Below are 13,689 nucleotides of genomic sequence, written 5' to 3'. Positions count from 1 at the left end.
GCTGGTATGAATGGGTGCAGCAGTGGATACATCAGGTACTGGAACACAGATTATTATTATTACGGTATTTATTATTATAGCGCCATCATTTCCATGGCGCTTTACATGTGAAAGGGGTATACATAATAAGGACAAGTACAATAATCGTAAACAATACAAGACACAGACAGGTACAGGAGGAGAGAGGACCCTGCCCGCGAGGGCTCACAGTCTACAGGGATAGGTGAGGATACGGTAGGTTAGGGTAGAGCTAATAGTGCGGCGCTGTATCAGACTGAGGGTTACGGCAGGTTGTAGGCTTGTCGGAAGAGATGGGTCTTCAGGTTCCTTTTGAAGCTTGTCAAGGTAGACGAGAGTCTGAAATGTTGTGGCAGAGCGTTCCAGAGTATGGGGGAGGCACGGGAGAAATCTGGGATGTGATTGTAGGAAGAGGAGATGAGAGGGGAGCAGAGAAGGAGATCTTGTGAGGATCTGAGGTTACGTGCAGGTAAGTACCGGGAGTTTAGGTCAGAGATGTAGGCAGGAGACAGGTTGTGGATGGCTTTGTAGGTCATGGTTAGGGTTTTGAACTGGAGTCGTTGGGCAATGGGAAGCCAGTGAAGGGATTGGCAGAGAGGAGAGGTCGGGGAATAACGGGGGGAGAGGTGAATTAGCCAGGCAGCATAGTTTAAAATAGATTGTAGGGGTGCGAGACCGTTAGAAGGGAGGCCACAGAGCAGGAGGTTGCAATAATTCAGGCGGGAGATAATAAGGGCATGTACTAGGGTTTTTGCAGCTTCTTGGGAAAGGAATGTACGGATCCGGGAAATATTTTTGAGTTGGAGGCAGCAGGAGGTGAAGAGGGCTTGGATGTGTGGCTTGAAAGAGATCAGAGTCTAGGATTACTCCCAGGCAGGCACCCACAGATGGGTGTTAGCAATACAGTACATAGCAATAAAGCAGCAGCAGAAAGGACCTGACAACAAGCAAGGTATAGGCCACATTGCCCAGGCACCTACCATGAGAAGAAGGTGCCTTAAATACCTAGTGCCTCTCAGACATAGGCTGAGAGGCACTTCAGAATTAGGACCCACTGACTCTTTAAGAATAGGAGCGTGCGCGCCCTAACTGTGCTCCCAGGAGGAATGAGCGGGACGCGCAGGCCCTGGGAGCCGGTGGCAGGGACTATGGACGAATCAGTCACCGCTGAGAGGTTGTGAGAATAGGTGTGCTGGCGTCCCCCCCAGGGGAGGGGGGCAGGACAGTGCCCAGGTGCCGGCACCTGCGTTACATATGCGACCAGAGGAAGGAAGCAGGTGTAGGTGGTGTGTGATCACATGGGACTTGAGGAAGGAACTATTCACAGTTGGCTCCTGATGAAGCGGGGCATGAGGAAGGAATCAGGCATAGGTGGCTTCTGATGAAATGGGATCTGAAGAAGCAACCAGATCTGGCTGCTCCTGATCAAACGGGATCTCAGGAAGGAATCAGGCTCAGTGGTGCGTGATCAAACGGGAACTGAGTAAGGAACCAGGTTCAGATGGAGTGTGATTGAATGGGACCTGAGGAAGGAACCAAGCGCAGGTGGTTCTTGATGAAAATGGACCTAAAGAAGGAACCAGGTGCAGGTGGCTCCTTATGAAACGGGACCTGAGGAAGGTAGCAGGCGAGGTGGTTCCTGATCAAATGGGACTTGCGGAAGGAACCAAGCGCAGAGGGCTCCTGATGAGATAGGACCTGAGGAAGGAACCAGTTGCAGGTGGCTCCTGATGAAATAAGACCTAAGGAAGGAACAATACGCAGGTGGAATGTGATAATAGGAGAAAGGAACCAGGCTCTTTGATCAAATGAGACTGCAGAAAAGAACAAGGCGCAGGTGGCTCCTTATGAAACGGGACCTGAGGAAGCTAGCAGGCGCAGGTGGCTCCTGATCAATTGGGACTTGAGGAAGGAACCAGGTGCAGGTAGCTCCTGATGAAATGAGACGTGTGGAAGGAACAAGACGCAGGTGGAGTGTGATAATACGAAAAAAGAACCAGGCTCTGGTGAAGTGTGATCAAATGGGACCGCAGAAAAGAACAAGGCGCAGGTGGCGCCTTATGAAACGGGACCTGAGGAAGGAACCAGGTGCAGGTGGCTCCTGATGAAATGGGACCTGAGGATGGAACCAGGTGCAGGTGGCTCCTGATGAAATGGGACCTAAGGAAGGAACCAGGTGCAGGTGGCTCCTGATGAAATGGGACCTGAGGAAGGAACAAAGTGCAGGTGGCTCCTGATGAAATGGGACCTAAGGAAGGAACCAGGTGCAGGTGGCTCCTGATGAAATGGGACTTGAGGAAGGAACCAAGTACAGGTGGCTCCTGATGAAATGGGCCCTGAGGACGGAACCAGGTGCAGGTGGCTCCTGATGAAATGGGACCTGAGGAAGGAACCAAGTGCAGGTGGCTCCTGATGAAATGGGACCTGAGGAAGGAACCAGGTGCAGGTGGCTCCTGATGAAATGGGACCTGAGGAAGGAACCAAGTGCAGGTGGTTCCTGATGAAATGGGACCTGAGGAAGGAATCAGGTGCAGGTGGCTCCTGATGAAATGGGACCTGAGGAAAGAACAAGGCGCAGATGGCTCCTGATGAAATGGGACCTGAAGAAAGAACAAGGCGCAGGTGGCTCCTGATGAAATGGGACCTGAGGAAGGAACCAGGTGCAGGTGGCTCCTGATGAAATGGGACCTGAGGAAGGAACCAAGTGCAGGTGGCTCCTGATGAAATGGGACCTGAGGACGGAACCAGGTGCAGGTGGCTCCTGATGAAATGGGACCTGAGGAAGGAACCAAGTGCAGGTGGCTCCTGATGAAATGGGACCTGAGGAAAGAACAAGGCGCAGGTGGCTCCTGATGAAATGGGACCTGAGGAAGGAACCAGGTGCAGGTGGCTCCTGATGAAATGGGACCTGAGGAAGGAACCAAGTGCAGGTGGCTCCTGATGAAATGGGACCTGAAGAAAGAACAAGGCGCAGGTGGCTCCTGATGAAATAGGACCTGAGGAAAGAACAAGGCGCAGGTGGCTCCTGATGAAATGGGACCTGAGGAAGGAACCAGGTGCAGGTGGCTCCTGATGAAATGGGACCTGAGGAAGGAACCAAGTGCAGGTGGCTCCTGATGAAATGGGACCTGAGGAAAGAACAAGGCGCAGGTGGCTCCTGATGAAATGGGACCTGAGGAAGGAACCAGGTGCAGGTGGCTCCTGATGAAATGGGACCTGAGGAAGGAACCAAGTGCAGGTGGCTCCTGATGAAATGGGACCTGAAGAAAGAACAAGGCGCAGGTGGCTCCTGATGAAATAGGACCTGAGGAAGGAACCAGGTGCAGGTGGCTCCTGATGAAATGTGAAATGGGACCTGAGGAAGGAACCAAGTGCAGGTGGCTCCTGATGAAATGTGATCTGAGGAAAGAACCAAGTGCAGGTGGCTCCTGATGAAATGTGATCTGAGGAAAGAACCAAGTGCAGGTGGCTCCTGATGAAATGGGACCTGAGGAAGGAACCAAGTGCAGGTGGTTCCTGATGAAATGGGACCTGAGGAAGGAATCAGGTGCAGGTGGCTCCTGATGAAATGGGACCTGAGGAAAGAACAAGGCGCAGATGGCTCCTGATGAAATGGGACCTGAAGAAAGAACAAGGCGCAGGTGGCTCCTGATGAAATGGGACCTGAGGAGGGAACCAGGTGCAGGTGGCTCCTGATGAAATGGGACCTGAGGAAGGAACCAAGTGCAGGTGGCTCCTGATGAAATGTGATCTGAGGAAAGAACCAAGTGCAGGTGGCTCCTGATGAAATGTGATCTGAGGAAGGAACCAAGTGCAGGTGGCTCCTGATGAAATGGGAACTGAGGAAAGAACAAGGTGCAGGTGGCTCCTGATGAAATGGGACCTGAGGAAAGAACAAGGCGCAGATGGCTCCTGATGAAATGGGACCTGAAGAAAGAACAAGGCGCAGGTGGCTCCTGATGAAATGGGACCTGAAGAAGGAGCATGTATTGTGTGACTAATGGGAGGTCCAGGGTCTTGTGTCCCCTTTTATCACGTGTTCTCTGCACGGGTCATAAAATTGAATAGAGGGGTGATCACGTATCCTCCAATTGCCACACCTCTCCAGCCAGCCCCCTCCTCTGCAAAACCTCACGTGCTGCGGGCGCTATTGGCATCTAAGGGGTTAACCTCTCTTTGACATTCCCCATCTATGGACTCAGGGCAGGGGCTGAGCCCCCCCATACGGCATATGCGCTATATACATCTGTATATACGCGATACCAGCAGGGAGCGGATGTGAGCAGGGCCGGCGGCCTCCAGCTGAGGCCGGAGAGAGGCCGGAGAGAGCCCGCGCGCTGCCCGCTCCTCACTGCGCCTCACACCGCACAGAACTGACGTTTGTTTACCAGGAAACACCGCTAACCCCGCCCATATGTCCTAATCATCCAATCACCTCACGTTAGCTTTACCGGGAACCTCCGCTAGCCCCGCCCTCCTCTCTTCATCATCCAATCAGCACCTCTCCGTGCGTACGATAAATAACGTTTGCGTCCCTGTAGCCCCGCCCCTGTACGCTCGTCCCTGGCTCCGCCTCGTTCCCTGCCCTCGACGCCGCGGCCTCTCAGTCGCCGGGAGCGCGCGCAGTTCCTCGCTGAAGATGGCGGCCGATAAACCGAAGCATCACGATAGCCGGGTGAAGATCGGCCACTACATCCTGGGGGACACGCTGGGGGTCGGCACGTTCGGCAAAGTGAAGGGTGAGGCTGTGGGCGGGGGGTGAGGAGGTGACGGAGGGGGAGGGGAGAACTTGTAATGACCGGCGCTGGCTGTGCACCTTCTGTCACTGGCTTATTACCTCTGTCCGCTGTGGGGGTGGCCATATTGAATGATGCCATTGTGGCGCTGTACGCCCACCATAGACCGGCCGTCCTTATTGGCCCGGACTTCAGTCTGATGTCATTTGTCACCTGAAGGCATCACTGTCTGTGACCTGTCATGTCATTGTGCTATATGGGGCCTTGGCTGCCATGGCAACTCCTTGACACCCTGTGATGTCATCACTGGGAAAGTGATGGGTGTCCAGAGTGAAGGATGTTGCAGTTGAAATGAATGGTAGTGACTGGTGCACTCAGATCATGGCAGTATGACACAGCCGGCACCTGCCCTGTACTGTAATGCCCGGTGCGCTTAGATCATGGCAGTATGACACAGCCGGCACCTGCCCTGCCCCGCCCCGTAATGACCGGTGCACTCAGATCATGGCAGTATGACACAGCCGGCACCTGCCCTGTACTGTAATGCCCGGTGCGCTCAGATCATGGCAGAATGACACAGCCGGCACCCGCCCTGTACTGTAATGCCCGGTGCGCTCAGATCATGGCAGAATGACACAGCCGGCACCCGCCCTGCACCGTAATGCCCGATACACTCAGATCACGGCAGTATGACACAGCCGGCACCTGCCCTGTACTGTAATGCCCGGTGCGCTTAGATCATGGCAGTATGACACAGCCGGCACCTGCCCTGCCCCGCCCCGTAATGACCGGTGCACTCAGATCATGGCAGTATGACACAGCCGGCACCTGCCCTGTACTGTAATGCCCGGTGCGCTCAGATCATGGCAGAATGACACAGCCGGCACCCGCCCTGTACTGTAATGCCCGATACACTCAGATCATGGCAGAATGACACAGCCGGCACCCGCCCTGCACCGTAATGCCCAGTGCACTCAGATCACAGCAGTATGACACAGCCGGCATCCGCCGTGCACCGTAATGCCCGCTACACTCAGATCATGGCAGTATGACACAGCTGGCACCCGCCCTGCACCGTAATGCCCGGTGCACTCAGATCATGGCAGTATGACACAGCTGGCACCCGCCCTGCACCGTAATGCCCGATACACTCAGATCATGGCAGTATGACACAGCTGGCACCCGCCCTGTACCGTAATGCCCGGTGCACTCAGATCATGGCAGTATGACAGTCGGCACCCGCCCTGCCCCGTACACCCTGGCCGCTGCTATTTCTAGGACCCTGGTGCACTAGCCACATCTGTAGCCACTGGAACCAATCCCTGAAATGAAAGACCCCGCCGCTGACCGCCCGGCTCCTGGTGGTCAGAGGCTCGTAGGGCTCTGTTCCTGCAATTCCCTCTGCTCTGCTCCAGTTAAGGGGCCACAGGCTCTAAATCTGGAGCTGGTCACTTTCATCACTATTTCTGCAATAATTACAACAGGAAATGCAGCCATGTTGGTTGTCACCTCCTGTGTTGCCTTTCTTTTCTCCCATTGGTTTCCTGATTTTTGTGGCTGTCCCTTTTAAGACCCTGGTTCTGTATCCGATACAGGTTTTGGTGCTGTGTCTGTGTCAGAGCTAAGAACAGGATGAGGATCCTCAGCCTCCTTCACATGTAATGAAAAAAAGGCTGAACCTAGTGTCTCCAGACTGATTCTGCCCCCCCCCCCCACCGTCATTGTACCCCCTACCAATATGGGGCACGTCGTGCCCTATGGCTGGGGTACACGGTGACTTGTGCATGATTGCATCCAGGTATAATCTCAGAAATGCTCTGACATCCCGGAGGTTCCAGACGGGGAGCAGACTGGCCCGGCATATTTCTCCTGTCAATCACCTCTAGCAGCGCTGCGGGGCGAGGATACACATGACCTGTATTAGGCCGGGGGGGTCGCACAGAACTAGATGACCCTTTATCAGTCGAAGAAATAAAAACCTGCAAAAACTGCAGTAACCCAACTGCAAAAAAAATCGGCTTTTAAATTCACTGATTTGAGGAAAAAAAACAAAACCCCTCCTGCCTCTGATGTCCTCGGTGCCGCTGCAGCCGATCACTGAGCTGGGAGGCTTCTATTAGCCTTGTTCCCTTTGTCAGGTTTCTGGTGCAGGGTCACTTGTCCGCTTTGTGCCGGTTTCTGGTGTAGGGTCACGCTGTGCCGCTCGTCAGCTTTGTGCCGGGTTCTGGTGTAGGGTCACGCTGTGCCGCTCGTCAGCTTTGTGCCGGGTTCTGGTGTAGGGTCACGCTGTGCCGCTCGTCATCTTTGTGCTGGTTTCTGGTGTAGGGTCACGTTGTGCCGCTCGTCCGCTTTGTGCCGGTTTCTGGTGTAGGGTCACGCTGTGCCGCTCGTCAGCTTTGTGCCGGTTTCTGGTGTAGGGTCACGTTGTGCCGCTCGTCCGCTTTGTGCCGGTTTCTGGTATAGGGTCACGCTGTGCCGCTCGTCCGCTTTGTGCCGATTTCTGGTGTAGGATCATGTTGTGCCGCTCGTCAGCTTTGTGCCGGTTTCTGGTGTAGGGTCACGTTGTGCCGCTCGTCAGCTTTGTGCCGGTTTCTGGTGTAGGGTCACGTTGTGCCGCTCGTCAGCTTTGTGCCGGTTTCTGGTGTAGGGTCACGTTGTGCCGCTCGTCAGCTTTGTGCCGGTTTCTGGTGTAGGGTCACGTTGTGCCGCTCGTCAGCTTTGTGCCGGTTTCTGGTGTAGGGTCACGTTGTGCCGCTTGTCCGCTTTGTGCCGTTTCCCTTTTTCCTAGTGACAGATCTCTCCCCGCTGCAGCCGATAACTGATCGGCAGATCTCTCCCCGCTGCCCCGGATTCTCCTGATTATTGCCGCTCGCCTCCGAACAGGGAAAACGCTAATAAATCCCTCTCCCGGCTTTTGAGGATGACTCCTCCATCATATTCTATCCTTGATCGTGGCTGACTGCTCGTTGCGTTTGCCCATCGTGTTCCCTGTAATACACATGCATGCTCAGTTCAGCCGAGCGTCCATGTTGTCTAGGGTGATGGGAATAAGCTGCTGCTGGAGCCACTTGTCTTCGCTGCGGTCAGAAGGATGGAGACTTCCCGCAGCGCGGCCTTTATTTCCTGCCCAAATGCCAGAGCACAAAAAGGCGATGATTGAAAGATGGCCTGGAGGACTGTGGGGGAGGGGAGGGCACAGGCGCGTCTATCTGCCCCGGCTGACACTGGTGGTGCCAGGATCACTGCTGGGGCTCTCATCGGCCTCTGGTCTGTTTTGGGGTCCTGATTGCTGGTGGATGAGGCTCCTTGCTGTAGTATGATCTGATGGCGGCCATGCTGCTGCACCAACTTTTTACACCCTGAACCTGCCAACTACCAAAGCTTCATGTGCTACAGAATCAGACGGCAGAGCTGCGGGGTCCGGATCAGCAGGAGGTGGGCGCATCGCAATGGCCGTCACTACACCGCGTCATTAGTCTCTATGGACTCCGGTCAGCCGTCATTCCACCATTTAGTAGGTCTCTACGGCTTTATAAGCCGCCATTATGTTGCATTGTAGGTCTCTATGGCTTCCTTTCAGCCATCTTTGCACTGTCTCATAGGTTTCTGCGGTCATTGCGGTATGTCGTTGGGCTGTGTCGTAGGACTCTACGGCTTCCTCTCCTCAGTCATTATGTCACCTCATAGGTCTCTATGGCTTCATCTGGGCTGCCCTCGCTCGCGCTCTGTCCTGTGGGGCGGCCGGGTCCTCGCTCGCTCTGTCCTGTGGGGCGGCCGGGTCCTCGCTCGCTCTGTCCTGTGGGGCGGCCGGGCCCTCGCTCGCTCTGTCCTGTGGGGCGGCCGGGCCGCTCGCTCGCTCTGTCCTGTGGGGCGGCCGGGCCGCTCGCTCGCTCTGTCCTGTGGGGCGGCCGGGCCGCTCGCTCGCTCTGTCCTGTGGGGCGGCCGGGCCGCTCGCTCGCTCTGTCCTGTGGGGCGGCCGGGCCGCTCGCTCGCTCTGTCCTGTGGGGCGGCCGGGCCGCTCGCTCGCTCTGTCCTGTGGGGCGGCCGGGCCGCTCGCTCGCTCTGTCCTGTGGGGCGGCCGGGCCGCTCGCTCGCTCTGTCCTGTGGGGCGGCCGGGCCGCTCGCTCGCTCTGTCCTGTGGGGCGGCCGGGCCGCTCGCTCGCTCTGTCCTGTGGGGCGGCCGGGCCGCTCGCTCGCTCTGTCCTGTGGGGCGGCCGGGCCGCTCGCTCGCTCTGTCCTGTGGGGCGGCCGGGCCGCTCGCTCGCTCTGTCCTGTGGGGCGGCCGGGCCGCTCGCTCGCTCTGTCCTGTGGGGCGGCCGGGCCGCTCGCTCGCTCTGTCCTGTGGGGCGGCCGGGCCGCTCGCTCGCTCTGTCCTGTGGGGCGGCCGGGCCGCTCGCTCGCTCTGTCCTGTGGGGCGGCCGGGCCGCTCGCTCGCTCTGTCCTGTGGGGCGGCCGGGCCGCTCGCTCGCTCTGTCCTGTGGGGCGGCCGGGCCGCTCGCTCGCTCTGTCCTGTGGGGCGGCCGGGCCCGCTCCATTCACCTTCAGCAGGTTCCCCTTGAGAAGACATCATAAATGTGTGAGGACTGGAGGCAGCCGCCTTCCTGAAACATTAACCCCGAGACATTCCTACACCTTCCATACGTCTTCGGCCTGAGGCAGGATCCAGTCTGTCCTTGTTCAGGCTGGATCTAGTGTGATCCACTAGTTGTGTGCACAGGAAAGCCGCTCTGCTCCTTCTGCAATTTTATCCTGTTTTCTCATTGTAATAAAGAATTAATTTACTAAATTTTTTATTTTTTAAAATAAAACCCCTTAAGTCTTGCAATTGCCTGGAGCTTATAGAGTTAATGCTTGTGGCTTTATTGTTGGTGACCTTGTGTCCTGGACTCCTTATCACTGTCTGTATAGATCCATGAAGCAATCGGAGCTGCACCTGCACGATAGAGGCGGGGATGGCGCCTGCAGGAGGTGTAGACTGCCCATGTATTCTGTATGGAGGGCCGCGTGGGGCCCATGTATTCTGTATGGAGGGCCGCGTGGGGCCCGCGTATTCTGTATGGAGGGCCGCGTGGGGCCCGCGTATTCTGTATGGAGGGCCGCGTGGGGCCCGCGTATTCTGTATGGAGGGCCGCGTGGGGCCCGCGTATTCTGTATGGAGGGCCGCGTGGGGCCCGCGTATTCTGTATGGAGGGCCGCGTGGGGCCCGCGTATTCTGTATGGAGGGCCGCGTGGGGCCCGCGTATTCTGTATGGAGGGCCGCGTGGGGCCCGCGTATTCTGTATGGAGGGCCGCGTGGGGCCCGCGTATTCTGTATGGAGGGCCGCGTGGGGCCCGCGTATTCTGTATGGAGGGCCGCGTGGGGCCCGCGTATTCTGTATGGAGGGCCGCGTGGGGCCCGCGTATTCTGTATGGAGGGCCGCGTGGGGCCCGCGTATTCTGTATGGAGGGCCGCGTGGGGCCCGCGTATTCTGTATGGAGGGCCGCGTGGGGCCCGCGTATTCTGTATGGAGGGCCGCGATTTTTTTTCATGTTTAAGTTTTTAGATTTGGCCCTCTGTTCATTTGTGTTGGACATCCCGGTTCTTGATGCTTCTAGCAGTTAGCTACTTCCTGCGCTGAGATTCCTGGGGCTCGGAACAAGCCATGAGCCCCCTTGGTAGGGATGGAGGGTCTCGCTGTGATCTGGTTAGGTGTTTTCTGTGGCTGCCATATTGGTGTGTACAGAGCAGGTCGGCCGGAGAGCGGCCATCTCAGACCAAGATGACAGAGCGGCTTCCTCCCACTGATGAGCCTTTATATCTTCTGCTCTCTGCTTCCAGGAGACCCCGCTATTTCTCCGTCCACGTTCCTTTTACCATAAAGTTTCTTACAATTTACTTAAAATGTATAAATTTGTCGCTGGATTTTGAGATTTATTTTTGGCTTTGTTGTGCAGATTTCTCTCCTATAAATGTTTTTCGTTTTGTTCTGTCCTTTGGAGACTTTTGGACCTGCTTAAAGGGACAGTGTTGAGACGGGCGTCTGATCTGCCGGCAGTACGGCGTCTGATCTGCCGGCAGTACGGCGTCTGATCTGCCGGCAGTACGGCGTCTGATCTGCCGGCAGTACGGCGTCTGATCTGCCGGCAGTACGGCGTCTGATCTGCCGGCAGTACGGCGTCTGATCTGCCGGCAGTACGGCGTCTGATCTGCCGGCAGTACGGCGTCTGATCTGCCGGCAGTTGGGCGTCTGATCTGCCGGCAGTTGGGCGTCTGATCTGCCGGCAGTTGGGCGTCTGATCTGCCGGCAGTTGGGCGTCTGATCTGCCGGCAGTTGGGCGTCTGATCTGCCGGCAGTTGGGCGTCTGATCTGCCGGCAGTTGGGCGTCTGATCTGCCGGCAGTTGGGCGTCTGATCTGCCGGCAGTTGGGCGTCTGATCTGCCGGCAGTTGGGCGTCTGATCTGCCGGCAGTTGGGCGTCTGATCTGCCGGCAGTTGGGCGTCTGATCTGCCGGCAGTTGGGCGTCTGATCTGCCGGCAGTTGGGCGTCTGATCTGCCGGCAGTTGGGCGTCTGATCTGCCGGCAGTTGGGCGTCTGATCTGCCGGCAGTTGGGCGTCTGATCTGCCGGCAGTTGGGCGTCTGATCTGCCGGCAGTTGGGCGTCTGATCTGCCGGCAGTTGGGCGTCTGATCTGCCGGCAGTTGGGCGTCTGATCTGCCGGCAGTTGGGCGTCTGATCTGCCGGCAGTTGGGCGTCTGATCTGCCGGCAGTTGGGCGTCTGATCTGCCGGCAGTTGGGCGTCTGATCTGCCGGCAGTTGGGCGTCTGATCTGCCGGCAGTTGGGCGTCTGATCTGCCGGCAGTTGGGCGTCTGATCTGCCGGCAGTTGGGCGTCTGATCTGCCGGCAGTTGGGCGTCTGATCTGCCGGCAGTTGGGCGTCTGATCTGCCGGCAGTTGGGCGTCTGATCTGCCGGCAGTTGGGCGTCTGATCTGCCGGCAGTTGGGCGTCTGATCTGCCGGCAGTTGGGCGTCTGATCTGCCGGCAGTTGGGCGTCTGATCTGCCGGCAGTTGGGCGTCTGATCTGCCGGCAGTTGGGCGTCTGATCTGCCGGCAGTTGGGCGTCTGATCTGCCGGCAGTTGGGCGTCTGATCTGCCGGCAGTTGGGCGTCTGATCTGCCGGCAGTTGGGCGTCTGATCTGCCGGCAGTTGGGCGTCTGATCTGCCGGCAGTTGGATCGATTAGACCATTTTTGCAGGGAAAAGTCTCTGTAACTTGCATTTTATTCATCAGGATCCTTAGTGTCTGTAGATCGGAGTCCGGTGGGCGGCTCTAATCTATGATTGACAGAGTTCCCTGTAGGTCTGTGCATGCAGAGACGGCGGTCAGTCACTACTAGGACCGCCCACTGGACTACTACAGACACCAGGTAGTTAGGTCACACTTCTCCCAATATGGAGAATATAAAACTTCCCCTCCCCCACCATGGGCTGGAGGACCAGCGTCTACTATGACACATTAATTGTTTAATTTTTTGTGATATAATGGCCAGGCAAGGTTGATGGGACAGTGACACATTCGTGGTGTCTAATCTCCCTGCAGTTTTCAGCTCTTACCCCTATGTACCGTGCACACACCCCACGCCCTGTACATGTCCTGATACCAGACAACTCCCAGAAAATAACAGCAAGGAACCTCTGCTCATTCTGGGCTAGTCCAGTGGGCGGTCCCAATCAGTGATGACATGCCCATTCATACAGCAGGTGGGACTGGCTGTCAATCACTGATTCACCCCGCCCACTGGACTAGACTACAAAATGTGATGTTTCTGCCACAATCTGCTCCGCTCCCTGTTTACTGTGGTTCCTCCAGATCAGACCCACAATTAAAGTGCAGGATCATATTTTAGCCCCCCCCCCGCCCTCAACTACCATTTGACCATTAAAATGAATGAATTTAAAGGGCTTTTCCACATTGGGTTATTCTTACTAGTGCTCAGAGGTTGAAAAAAAGCCCTGTCCATCTAGTTCACCCTCCCTCCATCTATTATATATTTAGTCACTAAATTATTATAACCAACAATGTTGTGTAGTGAGGAAATCCTCCAGCCCTGATATAAAAGCTGTTATAGTATCTGCCATTACTACCTCTTGTGGTCGCATTCCACAGTCTGACTGCTCTAACTGTAAAGAACCCTTTCCTATTTAGCTGCCGGAATCGCTTTTCTTCCACTCGCAGTGAGTGCCCCCTGGTCCTTAGTACTGTCTTTGGAAGAAATAAGTCATGTGCCAGTCCTTTATATTGACCACACATGTATTTATACATATAAATGAGATCTCCTCTGAGACGGCTTTTTCCTCCTCTCATCATACAGGCGGCCTCCGTTCCTAGTCATACGGGCGGCCTCCGTTCCTAGTCATACGGGCGGCCTCCGTTCCTAGTCATACGGGCGGCCTCCGTTCCTAGTCATACGGGCGGCCTCCGTTCCTAGTCATACGGGCGGCCTCCGTTCCTAGTCATACGGGCGGCCTCCGTTCCTAGTCATACGGGCGGCCTCCGTTCCTAGTCATACGGGCGGCCTCCGTTCCTAGTCATACGGGCTGCCTCCGTTCCTAGTCATACGGGCGGCCTCCGTTCCTAGTCATACGGGCGGCCTCCGTTCCTAGTCATACGGGCGGCCTCCGTTCCTAGTCATACGGGCGGCCTCCGTTCCTAGTCATACGGGCGGCCTCCGTTCCTAGTCATACGGGCGGCCTCCGTTCCTAGTCATACGGGCGGCCTCCGTTCCTAGTCATACGGGCGGCCTCCGTTCCTAGTCATACGGGCGGCCTCCGTTCCTAGTCATACGGGCGGCCTCCGTTCCTAGTCATACGGGCGGCCTCCGTTCCTAGTCATACGGGCGGCCTCCGTTCCTAGTCATACGGGCGGCCTCCGTTCCTAGTCATACGGGCGGCCTCCG

General features: G+C 56.5%; 1 protein-coding gene across 1 annotated transcript in view; it reads left to right on the top strand.

The window, feature by feature from the left end:
- Positions 1-4,593: 4,593 nt before the first annotated feature.
- Positions 4,594-13,689, top strand: part of PRKAA1 (protein kinase AMP-activated catalytic subunit alpha 1) — a 29,171-nt gene continuing 20,075 nt past the window's right edge. The window contains 1 exon segment of the mRNA XM_075328808.1: positions 4,594-4,757. Within this exon segment, the coding sequence (XP_075184923.1) occupies positions 4,658-4,757 (100 nt within the window). The 5' untranslated portion in view covers positions 4,594-4,657.

The sequence above is a fragment of the Anomaloglossus baeobatrachus genome, chromosome 1 (assembly GCF_048569485.1).
Source record: "Anomaloglossus baeobatrachus isolate aAnoBae1 chromosome 1, aAnoBae1.hap1, whole genome shotgun sequence".
Taxonomy (NCBI): Eukaryota; Metazoa; Chordata; class Amphibia; order Anura; family Aromobatidae; genus Anomaloglossus; species Anomaloglossus baeobatrachus.
This window is presented reverse-complemented; position numbering and strand designations above follow the sequence as displayed.